The sequence below is a fragment of the Chiloscyllium plagiosum genome, chromosome 18 (assembly GCF_004010195.1).
Source record: "Chiloscyllium plagiosum isolate BGI_BamShark_2017 chromosome 18, ASM401019v2, whole genome shotgun sequence".
Classification (NCBI taxonomy): domain Eukaryota; kingdom Metazoa; phylum Chordata; class Chondrichthyes; order Orectolobiformes; family Hemiscylliidae; genus Chiloscyllium; species Chiloscyllium plagiosum.
In genome coordinates, this window is record NC_057727.1 from 64,164,669 (window position 1) to 64,183,709 (window position 19,041).

General features: G+C 39.9%; 1 protein-coding gene across 4 annotated transcripts in view; it reads left to right on the forward strand.

Moving 5' to 3' along the window:
* The window catches only part of dock3 (dedicator of cytokinesis 3), a 918,089-nt gene that overhangs the window by 533,653 nt on the left and 365,395 nt on the right, over positions 1–19,041 (forward strand). For all 4 annotated transcript variants that reach the window (XM_043708484.1, XM_043708482.1, XM_043708483.1 and 1 more), the window contains exon 15: positions 15,276–15,400. In XM_043708484.1, coding sequence (XP_043564419.1) covers positions 15,276–15,400 — 125 coding nt within the window. The remainder of the gene's footprint in view (positions 1–15,275; positions 15,401–19,041) is intronic.

A 19,041-nucleotide genomic window follows, 5' to 3' on the forward strand; every position in this document is an offset into this window, starting at 1 on the left:
AAAAAGCAAGGACTGAATATTATGAATTTTTTTGGCTATGTGTCATGAGTTTCCTGGAGGATTTTGCTGCGAGGTTGAGTGAGCTGTCTCACTGCATCTTGACAAACTTGCCTGATTAGCTACATGTCACATCCCCTGTCACTCCTTTCGCCCAATTCTACCCCCATTTTGCAACCCACCATTCTGAGAACAGCTCATCACTCATATCTACCAAAAGACCAACATTCCTGCCATCCATACCATCTTTAAAAGGCTACAATAAAGCTTTGGCATTTCATTGTTGCCCTTCACTGGCAGCAAAATAGCACAACAGCTATAAGGTCACAGTACATATCGACTTGGTTGACACCCCCGCACAAGTACAACCCCAATCTCTCACCTTCATCACTATTTTACACCAGGCCATATAGTTTACCCGTCCTTAGTGAAATCTGACCATCTTCTCTGAGTCACCATCACTCAGTGTCCATTGTAGACCTGTATCTTATTGTCGGGAAGAGAACATCATGCACAGGCAAGCAATCAAACAATTTCAACGGTGAGCTTTTATTTACAGGTAGCAAGAGTGAATGCAAACCAAACAAATCGAGGATACAATTCACTTCCATAGTGTAAACCAGATACTGGCATGATGACCAACAACTATTTTACAATGCAAGAATGCATGCTGTACCCAATTCTTGTCTACTGAAACTGGCTGTCAGTCAGGTCCTGTCTGGCTTGTCATGCCAGACTGAGCTTTATCAGGCACAAGGACAGGTTCCTTGTCTCCAGTGTCTTTGTCCTCTTCCTCAAGATTGCTTTTGTTTTCACAGTTCCTAAGCAGCCAATATAATTCCTCATTGTCTGTTCCAGTTGTGCAAAGTGCAACATGCTCAGATGATGCAGCAAGCACACTGTGTCTGGACTATACTGGAGGACTCCCTCGCCTGCAGACTTGTCTTAGCAGCAGCACCATGTTTTCAGCAGCCTTGTCATCTGCACTACCATGGACCTGGTAGAAGCATGGGTGACATTGTAACTGCACTACACATCATTCGGGGTTGTGTAATGATGTCATCAGCCATGATCACAGTGGGTGATCCTTGTCCCAAAGTAAGCAACCTTCTAATTCAGCTGGAAGGCAGCCATAGACCAACATCTTACCAGTGACTAGATGTATGATTCTTGCTGGCAATGATCCATGTTGGGGCGTAAGAACCCTCTAATCTGGCAGGTACAAAAGAGTATTTCAGGATAGTAGGCACGTACCTCCTGTAAGTGGTAACAGTGATTACAGGTCATTTGCACATGAATTGAATCTCTTCCACATGATGAATTCCTCAGTGTTGTGATACAGTCCTCTCAGTGCCAAGTGTCTGCAGACGACGGCCCTTTGCACCTGAGGGAAGCCAGCCATGTTTCAGAACCCAAGGCTCGGACTACAGCATTGACTGCGTCATGGAGAAACAAAATTAACTGGTGTGATTTTGCACATCGATCACTGTCTGATCTGTTTGTGCATGACTGAGAAATCATGCACAGGTCAACTGTCGATCCCTTGAAGGAGCTAGTGATGTAGAGGTTCGGAGTAAGAATGAGATGGCCTCCCGCTCTTGGAGCTGTAAGGTTTACTCTAATATCCAGCAAAGTTCCGTACAGTGTCCTGGGACATACAAGCTCAATCCACACTGTGCCTCGCTCATCCCAAGAAAATGCAGTCAGGAGGCAAAACGTTCTGCTCCTCCTGTGAACTCTACACATCTGGAGAGGGCTTCAGCTGTGACAGCTGCCTAACCTGAGTGCTCCTTGGCCTCTGCAGAGACTTGCTGGTGTTCATGGACTTGCTGTTGGCTCTGTTCCTTCCAAATCTACCTTTGCCTTCTTAGGAAGGCAGCCACAGACTAACATCTTGCCAGTGGCTGGGTGTATGATTCTTTCTGGCAATGATCCATTTTGGGGACATAAGGAACAACCAAATACTTAGCTCTGAGAACAATAAGTGGTGGCATACCCCGCAGATGATGGCTGAACAGTCATCCATATGGTGAGACATGCAGTGTCCCTATAATGAGGATCATGTTTTCACCATTCATTCAGCTTCAGTTACAATGTATGCAGCAACTTGGTAAGGTGCTGCATCAGCTAGTAACTAACTCATTACATCAAAAAGGGAGTGACTGCTGTGGTCCAACCTCTTCGCATCCCAGACCCACATGAGCCTTGAAAGTTATAATTGCATTCAACCAAGTCCATTGTGATATTTACATGATAATCATCTCCATCTCCCACAGTGTCCCTGCACATGTGAGAAGTTATGGCTTGATTTTGACTAGCATTCACCTCTCTTTAACTCATTGACATCTTAATGATGCAGAAGTTAGTAGCAATGTCCAATTTTCAAGAACCAGTGGCATGGAGCAAATTGCCTTTGACTGCACTAACCATACATGCAGCTATTGCAAATGGATAATTAAATTATTGCAAACGAAATGTAGCTGAAGTTTACAATGTTATGCTTAACTTATATGCACCCTAATGTCCTACCATCCAGCAGTTGTGGAATGTGTGATTCCACCCATCAAACTGACACTGTTCCATCCACTGTCAGCATTGTCCTAACCATTTTCCAGTTGCACTTAGTGTCTAGTGAACAGCCAGTAATGAACACAACTTGTGCTGAACGCTATTAGCATCAGGCTCTGCCCGGTCAACAGGTACCTTGCACTACTTGGCAGCCCATATGGAGACCCACCACAATGAACTGTGCATCCAGTGTTCCTTCATGCCGCCTGAACCTGACATTATACCTTACTGATGCCCATTGTGGTCCAGTGAAAGCCGTGGCAGTGGTCACAGTCAATAATCTCCACTCATGTAGCATACCATACCTTCTGATACTGTATTGCAATACTCCGCCTATTTACCTTGAATCCCCCTTCCACCCGCCACTGTCACCAATCTTGTTCTCAACTGAACAAATGCTCTGCTTTCCCTCACCACCTCCACTCACTTTTAACATTGAGCCCTCCCCTTTACTGTACACCATCCCCATCATTCAACGTGCTGACCCCCTGTACTGTATTCAGTCCAGACCTCTCACCACCTTCAACAAACATCCCCTTCACATAACTGACCAAACACTGACCACTGTCTTCCCAGCTCCTCAGCTAGGAATACACAATTCCCCTGACTGCTTATGATGGCCCTCCAGGATTTACCATTGCCCACTCTCTAGACTGTAGTGGGACATATTTCCTAACATGGCTCGCCCATATGGGCATCTGTCCATGGCCAAACCCCTGTGTTGTGTGCAAACAGTGCCCATGCTTGACAGTACCAGCACTCCTGATCAACAATGACCTCTTCCGTTGACAGGATTGAGGACTAACTCATACCTACTTTCTAACAAGTTGCATTTGCTTAAATAATCATGGACTGTGATTTGCCATGCAATCAGAGGGCACATGCTGTTGCAGGTGTTAGATTGACAGCTGGTGTGCTGTCCAGCAAGAAGTCCCCCTTCCCACCATGATATGAAACTCGAAGTTGGGTAGTACTGATAACCTTTAGGTTCTGACAGAAGCACTGATCAACAAGGCAAATCATGGTTGCTGCAAAGATTAGATTAGATTACTTACAGTGTGGAAACAGGCCCTTCGACACAACAAGTCCACACCGACCCTCCAAAGAGCAACCCACCCAGACCCATTCCCCTACATTTACCCCTTCACCTAACACTATGGGCAATGTAGCATGGCCAATTCACTTAACTTGCACATTTTTTTGGACTGAGAGAGGAAACCGGAGCACCCGGAAGAAACCCACGTAGACACGGGGAGAATGTGCAAACTCCACACAGACAGTTGCCTGAGGCGAGAATTGAACCCAGGTCTCTGGCGCTGTGAGGCAGCAGTGCTAACCACTGTGCCACCGTGCTGCCACAAACATACAGGTTGGTGATAACTGCGCAAACACGAAGTCAGCAAGGAATCAGCCCTGGACCAATCATGAGTTGGGTGTATGTCCTTGAGTGTAGTGTCCTTGCAGCAGCCTTTTAAATGCTAGGTGCAAATGCATCTTGCAATGTATGTCTGTACTTCCTAAACATCCTTCAAGTGTTTTGGAGAGATGTTGTGAGGATGCTGAGGAGTTGACAATTATCAGATGCCAATGTCTGTGGGCAGTGGTTGTCTGTAGCTGCTTCCCATGGATTGTGCCTGGAGATGCTGTTGCATTGTGATCAATGTGGAGCTCTTCACAGGCAGTGATGAACTGAAATCAACCAGGTCCCTGCTCTGACCTCCCTGTCAAGAGTTCTTGATTTCTAGTTCACTTGCAGCAAATGTAAGATAGGAAGCTGCATAATACTCAGGCAAGATGTGCAGTTAATAAGGTTGTTAACAAGCATCAGCTCCCCCCACCCTTAATAAGCAACTCACCACTGTCTAGAAGAATTTCATTTGAACACCAGATGAATTAAAAGATGTTCCTAACATTAAGATATGATTCACTGGATTTTTTGCTCAATTCTGCTGCATTTCTCACCATAACCCATGTCATTTAGACCTCTATAAGATCTTTTCCCAAGAGATTGGCACATGAGTCTATATATTAGCCCAGGGTCAACTCATAAGTCATGTGAAACATGTTAATTCCATCAACCTTAATAATCGGGAGCATCTCTCCATTCAAATGAGATTCCTCCTGAGCACTGATGCAAGTGTGAAGTGATATTTTCCATGCCTACTGAAATGAATACAGTTTGTTGATTGACTATTTCACTAAATTCCCTTTTGTACAACCAATCAAAAATACTATAACCGCCACAGTTGTTGACATATTAACTACGATATTTAGTACGATTGGTGTATTACATTGTGTTTGACAGTGGTTCTTTAGTTTGCTAGTGAATCCTTCAAAGATGTCTAAGAAAGAGGGTGTTCATTGTATTAACTCTTCTCCTTACTACCCTCAGTTGAATGGTCTCACAAAACATACTGTCCATACAATAAATTCCACGATCCTTAAAGATAAAGTGACTTTAAAAATTTTTGATAGCTATGTTAAATCTGCATGCTCTAGATGATAGCTTGCCCTCAGTGACAGCTCTCATGTTTGGAAAAATAATCCATACAGTTTTTCATCCACACAGCATCACCATCCAATTTTGTATACACGATGTATTGTTGGAAAGGGAGAAAATGGTAAAAGAGCATGATCAATGAGCATACAGAAAAGTAGCAACTTGAATAAGGGCAAAACGACAAGTTTGAGATTTACATATGGGAATTTGGGTTCACATTATGTCGTGGTGTCCAGACTAGGTCACATGACATTTTCATGATCAACTGTCAAATCATGCGAAGAAGTAAATGACAATCTGAACTGCATATCATCAACCGTCTAACATACATATGATGACTCTGATAGAAATCATCATTCCAAACAACAACATATATAAAATAAATTATATGGAAACATCCACAACGACAATCAGCACACCAGAATGAAGCTACAACACCAAGTTGTGATAACTGTATAAGGACTAGATGTGGTTGTGTTGTATGCCCACCAAGGCATTGTCTGAATGTTTATGGAAATATCTCTAAATTGCATCAATACTTGCAGGATGAAAGACATAATTGCCAATAAACATCCCTGTTCGTTGTGTTTATATATCATATGCCTCAGATTGCCCTAGTGTATTATATTTTCCCCTTATTTCTAACTATGGTCCTATTAAACTCTTTTGAGAAGAATTTATTTCAGAGCAAAATCTGTATAATTGCTTCCAGGCTCCTGTGAGTCATGCATCTATGTAGTTTAATAAGGGAATTGGTATGACATAGATACAATGTGTGCAGAAAGAAAGTTAACACCTGTGAAATGTCCTTTAACCCTACTTTCTCTCCTGTCTCCTGCTCTGATTCTCATGGACTCAAATAATTCCTTATAAAAGCCAGAAGTGTTAAGTGCAAGGTTCAGATGAACTTTTAATTTCACCCTTAGGCTCAGATAGAGCTATACACAGGAAAATTATTTATAGCTGTTTAAAAATTAACACATTTGCTGAATAATTTTAGTGATTTGATTTGGAATTATATATTTATATTGTTTTGTTTTAATAGATGTTTGCTTTAACACTAAGTGAAGCAGCCAAATGACAATTAGAAAGTATTTGGAAATTTGAGCAGTCAGTTTTGTGGAACTTGCTAAATAAATTAACTGTATGACTGATTGATAGATTCAAAACTTCTAATGACATGGATTGGGAATGACCTCCATGTATGTACTTTGGTACCTTACAACAGTAATTAAGGTGGAGCTATGAGCATGTTTTGGTCATTACTGTACTTGATATGATTCAAATTTTATTTGTGTCTTAGTCTCAGTCTCAATAATCTGTCTTATCCTTTTAATGGAACAATGTTGAACTTTCATGCAGTTTCTATTGTTTGCTAAAATGTGTGTCATGCTGTGAATAATGTTCTGTTGACTAATGTCAAACTCAATCTGTATAACCCCTCCCTTCCTTCTTTTTCTCTGCTGCAGAGATGAAGATAGTAGGGTGTAAGTCCCCAATGCCTGTTTTTTTGCAGTGTTCGCTGCTTGCATTTTTCATAAATATACATTGCACTTCAGGAGCATGCACACAGTAATATTCATATCAAGGTTACTTCACTTACTTCAGTAAACCATTTTACTCCCCTAAGGCTGGACTACATTGGCTGCATTGCATATATTTCAAAAATTGAGTGTTACCTCAAATGCTCTAAAACCATAGCTTTCTTGCACCATCATAAATTAACTTTATGCCAAAAAAGATAGTTTTCTTTATAAGGGCCTAACAAAGCTATTGATTTAATGTTGAAGAATAGCTTCAGAATTTGCCAGATCTTAGAATCATAGACCACGGATGGTGAAATCATGCTGCAATTTCTCAATTAAATTGAGAAATTGAAAAAGAATCCTTTTTAGAAGCTATTACCATTGATATAAAAACATTTGATGCTACACCTCCACTACAAAACACCTCCACTAAGAGACTTTAGGGTACTGGTATGTGGAATCTACTGTTTGTTGTGCAAGTTGGATTTCACAGGTCCAAAGTGACAACCATGCAATTCAGTTCTGTTGTTCATTGCAACTGTAACCTGCACTGTTGCTCGCTGGAAACAACAGTGGTTCAAACTTGTTACTGTGTTTTTTCTCATTGCAAACAGTGACCTACTGTTGCTATATTTTGTTTTATTTCAAAAATATAGCTTATTCATTTAAAAATCATCTGTTAGTACATACAAAGTCTCCACGTCAGTTCTGTACTGTCTTTCCAGACAGAAAAAAAACAAATAATAGAATTTTGATATTTCTCAGAGCTTCTCGACAGTTGCAAAAACAAAGACATTGTCTACTAATGCAGGAAACTATTTATGTTCATTTTGAGGCACTGAGAGGATCTGATAATAGAACGGACCCTCATTATACTTTGGCAGAAAGATCCTAGATGGCTGTCTTTCTCGGCAGCCTTGACAGCAGTTGCCCCAAGTTTTGGTACATCCGTCAGTACATAGTCCTTGACATGTTGCTGTGTTATTTCTTATTTCAAGCAACAGTGATTCACACTGACTCGCAGAATGATGACTCGCGGAAAGTTACTGTTCTATTCTTCATAATAAACAAAAGCCAATTCACACACTGTTAGTGTGCTATTGGTCGTTTTAGAACAATGACCAGTTTTGGTTAATGGCTTGCCACTCACTATAGAAAGGAATAAGGGCAGAATTAAATTGACTGTACATAAATGCACAGAGAATAGTGAACAAAATTGGGGAACTGGAATTGCTCTGGGGGATATGACATAGTAGCATCGACAGAAATGTGACTCAAGGCAGAACAGGACTGGATACTTAACATCCGGGTTATAAGGTTTTTAGTAGAAACAGGGTGGGTAAAAAAGGTGTAGAACTCTCGATCAGAGGTAGTATCATAACTTGAACACAATGCAGTTCCTGAATTAGAATATCCATGGTTGGAGGTGAGGAAACAGAGAAGGAGTGGTGACATTGTTGGGTATGTAGATCTTCAAATAATGGTCAGAAAACAGAGAGAGCATTTGCAGACAGATTATGGAAATCTACAGAAAAATTAGGGTTGTGATAGTTGGTGATTTTAATTACCCGAGAGAAGACGGCAAAAAAAGGTGGTTTGTGGGGCATAGAAGGGAAGAAATTCATGAAACGTGTATATTATATTTCCAGTCCCACCAGAGAATGAACTGTGCAGGATCTGGTCCTTGGCAGACCAAGTGAAGAATGTCAGAGTGAGAGAGCATTTCAGAAATAGTGATCATAATATAATAATGTTCAATATTAAGTTAGAAAGGGATTTAAAAAATCAATCAAGGATTAAGATCCCAGACTGGAAAAGGGCAGATTTTAGGGATCCAGAAGTTGAACTGGAGCAGGGTGATTAGAAATGTACTTTGGTGGATGAAAAATGGATGAAGAACTTTCAAAAGGGAGATAAAGGAGTGTCTCAGTACATAGCGATAAAAAATAAATACAGGATGTCCAAAGCTAGAGTACCCTGGATGATTAAGAATATTGATGAGAAAATAAGGAAGAGAAAGGAGGCATATGATGCTTACCAGAATGTAATAGCAATAGAAATCTGAAAGAGTATTTAAATACATGAGAAAGGCTAAGGCTAGAATAAGGAAGACTAAGAGGAAGCTTGAGGAAAGGAGAGCAGGTTGCAATAAAACAAATAGTAAACTGTTCTTCAAGCATGTTAATAGTAAAAGATTAGTGAAGGATAGCGTGGACCCCGTAAGGAAATGGCCAGGCCTGTCTGAACATAGGATTAGTCCTGGGGACTGGAGGAATACAAATGTGGCACTAATGTTTAAGAAAGGGGCAAAAGATAACCCAGGAAACCTTGACGTTGACGGTGGGAAAACTGATGGGGGCCATTATATGGGATAAGATAAATATAGGCCAAATACGAAGACACCTGGCAGATGAATTTCAATGCAAAGAAATGTGAGGCAATTGTCCTAAAATGACCAATAGCACACTAACAGTGTGTGAATTAGCTTTTGCTTACTATGAAGAATAGAACAGTAACGTTCTACAAATCAGTAGTAGAAAAAGCATAAAGAAACCATACAGACTCAATGGTATAACTTTCAGGGGAGTCCAGGATCAGAGGGACCTCGCATGTATAATTCTCTGAAGGTAGCCACGCAAGTTGAAACAGTTGTTAAGAAAACTTATAAGATCCTTAGGTTTATAAATAGCAGCATAGATTATGCTTCTACGCCTCTACAAATCTTGGTCAGACAACATTTGGAATATTGTGTTCAGCTCTGGGTGCCTTATTTAAGGAATTATGTTAAAGCCCTGGAGGTAATGCAAAGGAGATTTACTAGAATGATACCAGGGTTGAGGGGTTTTAGATACAAGGAAAGATTTTAGAAACTGGGCTTATTCTGCTTGAAGCAAGGACTATTAAGAGATGACCTTAAAATTATGACGTACAAAATTACAAACAATTTTGACAGGATAAAGAAGAAACTGTTCCACCAGTTGGTATGTCATTAATTGGGAGTCACAATTTCAGCATAAGAGCTAGGAGTGAGATAAGGAGTGTTGAGTTCTTTACTCAGAGAATTGAATTAGAACGCCTGCTTAGGAAAGTGGTGGAAACAGATTACCCAGCAAGGTCAAGAGAGAACTGGATGTATCTTTGAAATTGATGAACTTAGAGGGCTATGGAGATAGGGTTTGAGAATAGGATCAGTTGGGTAGCTGTTTTGAGAACCAGTACAGACATGATGGGTCGAATGGCCTCTTTCTGTACTGTAGAATTATTTGATTCTATTTGTTGTCATTGTGCTACTGATTGCTGAAGCAAAAGATTCCATTCAATGTTATTGGATTATTCTTCATTTCGAAGAGTACCGCACATCTAGGGCAGTTCTTTGCATTTGAACATTGATCACCACACCATGTTTAAACATTATTTATTCTAAAACAACTGCCTTTCATAATACTATTGTGATAGAATCTTCACAACTTTGGACTCTATAGAACACAGCAAGTTACGAAATATTTTAATAAAACCCAACAAAAAAGTTAGAGTCCTTGACTCAGAACAGCCACAGCATGTTCAAGCTATTCTGTGAGACTGTATTGGATGAATAATTAATGAGTTCAGATGGAATTGTTCTTTATTTTGTAATGAAAGAAAGTTTAAAACCAGAAATGTGTGTTGACAGCTCAAAAGTATTGGCTGCAAGTATTGTACTTTCTAGTCTTATAAAATTATAGTATTCCTGAAGCAGTACTACCATTATTTCATTTCTAATTTGTCAGCACACTCTCAGTCCCTGCATTGTTGATTTTACCAATTAGGAAAGATACATGAGTAAATTGGGCATAATCAAGTATTTCAAATATTTTACACTAAACACTACTGTTCAGATTTCTTCTTGTCTCAAACATGAAGTGTAAATGTCACTGTTCATTTTACTGCACCTATGAGTTTGTTTGTTCCAATTTATAAAGACGAGTAGAAAGTAGGTAAATACTTGAAAGTAGCTAAATACTGCATTGTGCGGTTGAATATAAAGATATTTCCTTTGCTTCAAAGCACAAACCCATGTACTATGTCAGTTTTAGTGCACATGAACAAAATTCTCCCTGGCATCTACATAGATATAGAAAGGTTATCATGAAATTTGTGTATATTAACTTTATCTTCAGCAGCATTATTGGCATTTTAAGTCAACATATGTTAATATTCAAATGACAAGTGAATGATGGGGATATTAGGGTGACCATGCATGCCAAGTTTGTTAACAGTATTCTATTATGGACAAGTTCAGCTTCATAATGTTCATATTTTAAGTGCTTTTACTGCTAAGTGGTGCAATGGTTGCACTTTTTTGGGTGGACTAACATCTCCACAGCCTGGGTTTTGTAATTGTGCATTGTTGAACCTTCCTTGATGATTTCATAAATTTATCAAACTACAAGGCTCCCAGATTCATTGTTTTTATCCTGAGTAGGCTGACTTAATCTGGCTTACAACACTTAACTATAACATCCTCTGGGCTTGTACGGACAAAATTGGCTAAGATTCCTCAATTTAGTGTATTATTTGTGTTAACAATTGCACAGCAGATACTGGCCAGGTTTTGGAGCTGTAAAAGTGAACACAGTGAGGCATGAAAATATGTGTATTTGATTTTAATCATATTATTAGAGGCATCCTCCTCCACATTATTTTCAAGCCAAGTAATGGATCCGGAGCAGAGGCTGGTCAAAATTTACAGGTCAGTGTCCCCTCCCCATAGACTCTTACCCATCCACCATTATCTTTTGCATTCTGCTGCCAAACCAGTTTGCAATCTATTTAAGCTCTCTTTGCTTATTCAGGAATATTTTGTGACCAGTACGCAACATTGGACTCCTGGAGGCAGGGAACAAACTATTTCATTTCACCTGGCTCTAATTGCAGGCATAATACTGTATTCCATTCATTATACTAGATTGCAATACATTGGAACATAATGATGCAAACAAAATGATTTCAGAGTACACAGGCATTAAAATTAGGAGGGTAGGTCCGAGTGTCTAACCATTTGCACAGGAACCATTATCTTAACTGTCAGCATGGACAAGTTAACCTAACAGTCTTCACTGAGTCCATTCACCTATGACATCGGAGGAAAACCTATTGGTAAAGTTGCATTCAGAACTTCTGAGGAACTGTTTATTTACAGTGTTAATGGGAGCAAATTAGCAAGAAGGAAATAGCCCCCATTGCAGAAACTAATAGGTTTTAGTTACACTTCCTTTTGTCCAGATATGTAAGCAATTTAAGTCTTTCAATCTTTCCTCAAACATACCACACCCATTTGTTGGCAAGATTAAGAATCAGGAGCCCACCATCATGTACATTTCCTATCTGAGATCTTTCTGGGCCTTGCTTTACCAGAGTTAAATTGAAACTGAGACATTTTTTTCTTGTATATGTGTGTCAAAATTTAAATCAGAGACTTGTAAACTCCCATGTTCACTGATTCCTCAACTAAGTGAAAGACAACTGGAAACCAAGGCCAGCTCAGAGACCCCAAAAATTGTATATCTTCATTTTCTTGTAAATTCAGAGCTTCCAACTTCGTATTCAGAGAGAACTGCAGAGATGATTTGAAAACAGTGTAACTGGAATTATCAATCTCAAATAAAAAGTAACTAAACTTTAAACTTGCTGCAATCAATACACGGAAGATGATTTTGTTCAAATGGTTGATTATTTTAAATTGACTGAAAATGATTGTGAATCACAAAGAACCAAAAACAATTGACAAACACTGGAAACAAAAGTGTTGACATGAAATTGCAAAAATCCAAGGATCTTTCTCCATGTCAACTCGCACAGAATATAGACACCAACTAAGTATCTGGACCAAATGGTCCATTATTACGCTGTATTTTCCTTGTAATATGTTTAACGTACCTACTGATCACTAGCCAGAAACAAAATTACATATGACCATCTATTTACTACTTTTGATAAACCATTTGTACAGAGAAGCTATCTGCCACACATCGAGCTCAAATTATTAACTCTCAGTTTACTGTGACTGAGTACCTAATAGGGCTATAAGGACTGGCTTGGGATTCTGAAAAATTGTCCACTTGGCTTACATTATTTAAGATTTGCTTCTAATAAAATAGAAGTGGTTGTACATCTTGGGCAGTTCCTTCTCAAACTCCCATATCTGCATTGGAATTGCGTGTAGACATTCAGAATCACAATCAGAACTTCAGAGTAACATATCCCTGCTGTATGGATCAGAAGTTAAAAAAAACATGAAATGTTTTGAACAACATTCAGAACTACCATTTATCTATCTCTTTATTACTACAAGGAAAGATTACCTCATAGAGACATTAGCACCATCTTTTTTATATTGCAGTAAAAGGGCTATATACAGGTTTTTAAAAATACTTAAAAGGATTGTTTTGGAATTATGAGGCACAATTAATTGTTGGAACAGCCTACACCAAACACGGTTACTCTCAACTATCCGAGCAACTTCATAAACCAGAAATGCAATATCAAGTCATCGAGCCCTATAGTACGGAGGCAGGTCCTTCGACCCAAACTGGTCTGTGCTGACCAAAATGTCCATCCACGCCAACCCCCTTTCCCTGCACTTGGCCTACATTCTCTTAAACCTTTCCTATCCATGTTTTTGTCCAAATGCTTTTTAAATGTTGTTAATATACCCGCCTCAACCACTTCCGCTGGCAGCTCATTCCAAGTGCATGTCACCCTCTGTGTAAAAAAGCTGCCTCTTAGGTACCCATTTATTCTTTCCCCTTTTATCTTAATCTGGTGGCCTCTAGTCCTCAATTCCCCAACCCTGGGTGAAAGACTGAGTGCATTCACCCTATCCATTCCTGTCATGATCTTACACTTCTATAAGACCTCATCCCTCAGTCTCCTACGCTGTAAAGAAAAAGGTCCTAACTTGTCCAATGGCACTCCATAGCAGTCCCTTCAGTCCTCGCAACATCCTTGCAAATTTCTTCTGCACCCTTTCCAGTTTAATAACACCCTTCCTTTAGCAAGGTAACCAAAACCGAACACAATACTCCAAGTGCAGTCTCACCAGTGTCCTGTACAACTGCAACATAACTTCCCAATTTCTATACTCAGTGCCCTGACTATTGAAGGCCAATGTGCCAAAAGCCTTCTTCACTGCCCTGTCAATGTGTGACTCCATTTTCAGCAAATCGTGCGCCTGAACTCCAAAGCCCCTCTGTCCCACTGCACTCATTAAGGCCCTACCATTCACCATTGAAACTCCTATTTTGGTTTGACTTTCCAAAATGCACATCTCATACTTACATATTAAACTCTATTGGCCATTTCTCAGCCTACTTCCCCAGACTATCAAAATCCCGCTGCAATTTCTGATAACCTTCCTCACTATCCACGATACCGTCTATTTTAGTGTCATCTGCAAAACTTACTAGTCATGCCTTATATGTTCTCATCCAAATCATTGACATGGATAACAAACAGCAATGGACCCAGCACTGACCCCTGAGATACACCACTAGTCACAGGCCTCCAGTCCGACAAGCATCCTTTCACTATTACCCTCTGCTTTCTACCATTAAGCCAATTGTGTATTCAATTTGCCTGGTCCCCCTGGATTCCATGCGATCTAACCTTCCAGAGCAGCCATCCATGTAGAACTTTATCAAAAGTTCCATGTAGACTATATGTACCGTCCTGCCCTCATCAACCTTCCTGGTCACTTCATCAAAGAACTCTAACAAATTTGTGAGATATAATCTTCCACACACAAAGCCATACTGACTATTCCTAATCACACCCTGTCTTTCCAAATCCATGGATATCTTGTCCCTCAGAATCTTCTCAAGTAACCTACCCACCACAGATATTAGGCTTACTGGTCTGTATTTCCCAGGTTTTTCTTTGCAGCCCTTTTTGAATAATGGCACAACTTTCGCAGCCCTCTAGTCTTCCGAGACCTCACCCGTGGCTAACAATAATGCAAAAATATCAACCAGGACCCCCGCAGTTTCTTCTCTAGCCATTTGCAGGGTTCCTGGATATATCTGGTCAGGACAGCAGATTAATCCACCTTCATCTATTCTAATACATCCAATACCTCCTCTACTGTGATATGGACTGTCCAAGGATATCACCACTGACTTCCCCAGATGAGTTGGCTTGGCAATTTTTCCAGTGGAAATTCAACAATTTTGACTTAATGTTTTGTAAATGTATAATAAATCATAACGTTAGGTAGAGTCAGCAATGTAATGTAGCATCAATACTTCACCAACCATAATCATTTCATGCTCTCCTTTCCACATTGCTGGCAAAGAATCATGTAAGACATTTTGCCATGTTTATATAAGTGGAACAAAAAAGTGCAGTTACTGGAGATATAAGAAACAGAAAATACTAGGATTACATAGTATGGCAGTCAGTATCTAAAGAAAGGTAGGTTAGAATTTTAGGTGGGGTCGTTCATTGAGCTGTAGGAGTGGCATATATATCTCACTGACTACATGCTTCTTTTCAGTCAGATACCGACCCTGCACGATCCATTGTTTAGATTAACTTCACTGCTGTGGTTTAAGTGTAGTTGACCTGCAAATTCACCCATCATTTTTACGCTATTCCTGTTAAATTTATCAAAGTAACATTTTGGGGCATGTTATGTGACTATCCTGCAGGTGACATCAGAAATGATTTGTATCTGACATTGGAACGAGGAGATTTTGAGAGAGGTGGAAAGAGTGTACAGAAAAACATAGAAATAACGGTTTACGTCCTTTATGCAGATGGAGAGACACTCAAGGTAAGATTTTTTTACACTTGCTGAGAAGTTCTCTTGATGCTCAGTTAGAAAATGTAGATACCAGTACTATACGGTAAGGAAGAGAATAAATCAGGAAATGATGAGTATGTGTAACAAAGGCAGTACACTATACACAGGTAACTTTAATCTTCATGTACATTGGGGAAATCAAATTAGCAGAGATAGTCATAGGATGAATTCATAGAGTGTAGGTTTTTTTCTTCTTTATTTAAATTGAATGCACTTGAATCAGTAGGAATGAATTCAGAGTTGCCCATTCAAGGCAGAGAGGAGTCAAATGAACTTCATCCTGCACTGAATTAAATAACCTCAACCAGGGTGTCAGTATTGAGGGATAATAACATCGGCCTTCAATACTTTCGAGTGAGAAAAGAGAATGCTGCCAAGAATTCCCACTGCAGGGCACTATCATTCATTCCGCTGAAAAATGTATTGGCCTGAATCTTCTAAGGAGTGGTAATCACCATTGGTTTGCCACCCTGCTCTTACATCTTTTTGCAACAATGCCGCTCCACATTTCTGCCTGGAACTAGTGAACCTGGTCACTTAAAAAAATGCAGTCTATCTAAAATCAAAGTCTTTCCTCGTACTGAATTATCATGAAAAGTCAAAGCATGTTACCTTTTTATGGCATTAGCTGCTTTATTTTGTTAAATGTTTATTCACTCTCAAACTAAATACATTAATTCATTTACACAGCTTTTCAGTGTTGTAGTGAATCAGGATGAATGAGATAAGTAGTAAGGGGGAAGGATCGCATGTGGTTGATGTGGGAGGTAGTACTGGTAGGCAGTATGTTAGCAGTTGGGTCGGGTGGTAATAGGGTAGTCATATCAACTTTGAAGATGGGACCCAGTTAGGAGAATAGTCAGAGGATTAGGGGAGATGTTAGGAGAGTTTCAAGGACAAGTCAAGTGATGGGGTATAATCAGTTCAAGTTGGAGAAGAGCAGGTTAGGGGAAATCGGGAGTCAGAAGCAGTCAGGTCATGTGGTCAAGTCAGATTGAGTCAGAGGGTAGCCAGAGAATTCAAAAGTTTTGAGTTGTGAGTTCTAGTAAGGTTGGGTTATAGAATAGAATCCCTATAGTATGGAAGCAGGCCCTTTGGCCCAACAAATCTACACCAACCCTCCGAAGAGTAACCCACCCAGACCCATTCTTCCACCCTATTATCCTATATTCACCCCTAATCAATGCACCTAACCTACACATCCCTGAACATTATGAGCAATTTAGCATAGCCAATTCACCTAACCTGCACTTCTTTGGATTTTTGAGGAAACCAAAACACGAGGAGGAAACCCATGCAGACGCAGGGAGAATACACAAACTCCACACAGTCACCCAAGGCTGGAATCGAACCCAGGTGCTATGAGGCAGCAGTGCTAGCCACTGAGCCACCGTGCCGCCCACTTTTTTTTAATGTCCCATCCAAACCCATTCCCCATTACTCTGCATTTACCCCTGACTAATGCACCTAAACTACATATTATGGGCAATTTAGTATGGCCAATCCACCTAACCTGTACGTCTTTGGATTGTGGGAGGAAACCAGAGCACCTAGAGGAAACCCACGCAGACATGGGGAGAATGTGCAAACTCCACACACACAGTCGTCCGAGGCTGGGATCGCACCTGGGTCACTGGCACTGTGAGGCAGCAGCACTAACTACTGAGCCACCGTGCCTAGTAGGGCAAGTTAGGGTAGTCAAGTTGGTTTTTCAGGGGTCCATAGGTGGAGGTGAGGGTTCAATTGTACAGTTACCCAGAAGTTAACTGATGTGAAAGTTTGGAGTGTCAAGAAGAGGTACACGAAGGAATTTAAGAACATGGGATTTGTGCGGATATGGCTACCATTGATGGGTTGAAGCAAGTGGGCTCAAACTGGTGGTGTGACATAAACAGAGACTTGACTGCAAGAGAAGATTCCAAACATAGGAAGAGTAAAGCCATGAAATAACTAAAATGTGACAATAAGAATTAAAATTTGAACTGTTGAAGAACTGGGATTGAATTGATGAGCAGGTTGGGGCACAGGTGCAAAACTTTAAGATGCATGAAAAAGGATTTGAGGTTGATCAGGTGAACATTGCAGGAAATAGATATTTTGGATTTTTTAGGGAGTTGCTCCATCAATCAACTGTACAATCTCTGTTTTGTTTCTCTCCTGTCCAATTTAGTTGGTTTGAATTGAATATACTTTTGCTTATTCAATCAGTGCTTCACAAATTAGTAATGTATTTTGAGTTTAAAGTTAAAAATCACACAACACCAGGTTATAGTCCAACAGGTTTTATTGGAAGCACAATTGTCCTGACAATCACCTGATGAAGGAGCATCGCTCCGAAAGCTAGTGTGCTTCCAATTAAACCTGTTGGACTATAACCTGGTGTTGTGTGATTTTTAACTTTGTACACCCCAGTCCAACACCGGCATCTCCAAATCATATTTTGAGTTTGGCAGCATAAATTAATATATGGAACTGAAGCTGAGATAATCCAGCTATTGTATTTTGATCAATGCTATTTCCAGTTGCTGAGTTTTCAGGCAAAGCTACTTCTCAAATAAGTGCTCCCATTATATAAACAGCATTACAGTTTACATAAACATATTCAGAAAAGTCAGAACAACCGAACAAAAGTGAAAGACAGTGATTCTTTAAGACTGTGATTTTGATTGTTAAAAGCATCTCAGCTCGTTCAAAAGGTTTTAGTACAAATATTTAGTTGTAAGAAGGAAAATACAGAGTTTTTATAAATGAATCCTGGCATGAATTATCAGGAAAAACCAAGAGTTTACACATTTTAGGTGGATTCTTTCTTTTCTGAGATATTGCGTGGACCTAAAAGTAAGAGGTATTTTCAGTTGTGGGTAGGGCAGGTTTTCTCATGCAACTGCATTCTTCTTATCTCATTAGATTTGCTTGCACAGCAAAATATCAAGTTGTATGGACAGGTAGGCAAGAAGTCTTGGTATGCATATCCACCAATCCCTTAAGATAGCAGGAAATGCAGATAAATTCAATAATATATGCAATTCCTGCCTTTATTAACTGAAGCATAGAGGTTAAGAGTAGGAAGGTTATGCTGGAACTGTTCAAGAATTTGGTTAGAGCTCAAATAGAATATTATGATGTACAGTTCTGAAATTCATGTTATAGGAGGGATGCGATTGACTGGAGACGGTGCAGAAGAAACTTAACAGGATGTTGCCAGGACTGGAGGGGTTTATGAGCAGAGACTAGATTGACTGGACTTGTTTTGAAGCAGAGGAGACTGACAAGGGACATGACTGAGATGTATAAAATTATGAGACCATAAGGGTAGGGGTGGGGGTTGGGGGGGGTGGAGGGTACATGACATTCAACAGAAATAGAAAGGTATGTAAAGATGATGGGACAGCATTGTTAATCAAAGATGGCATTTGTGCCGTAGTTCGAGGTTACCTTGGTTAAGGAGATCAAGTGGAAAATGTTTCAGTGGAGATGAGGAATTATAGGGGAAAGAAATCACTAATGGGAGAAGTCTATAGGTCTCCAATCTATAATCGCACCATGGACAAGGTGTCCATGAAGAAGTAATGATACATGTGAAAAAAGAACAAAAGTAATCATGGGTAATT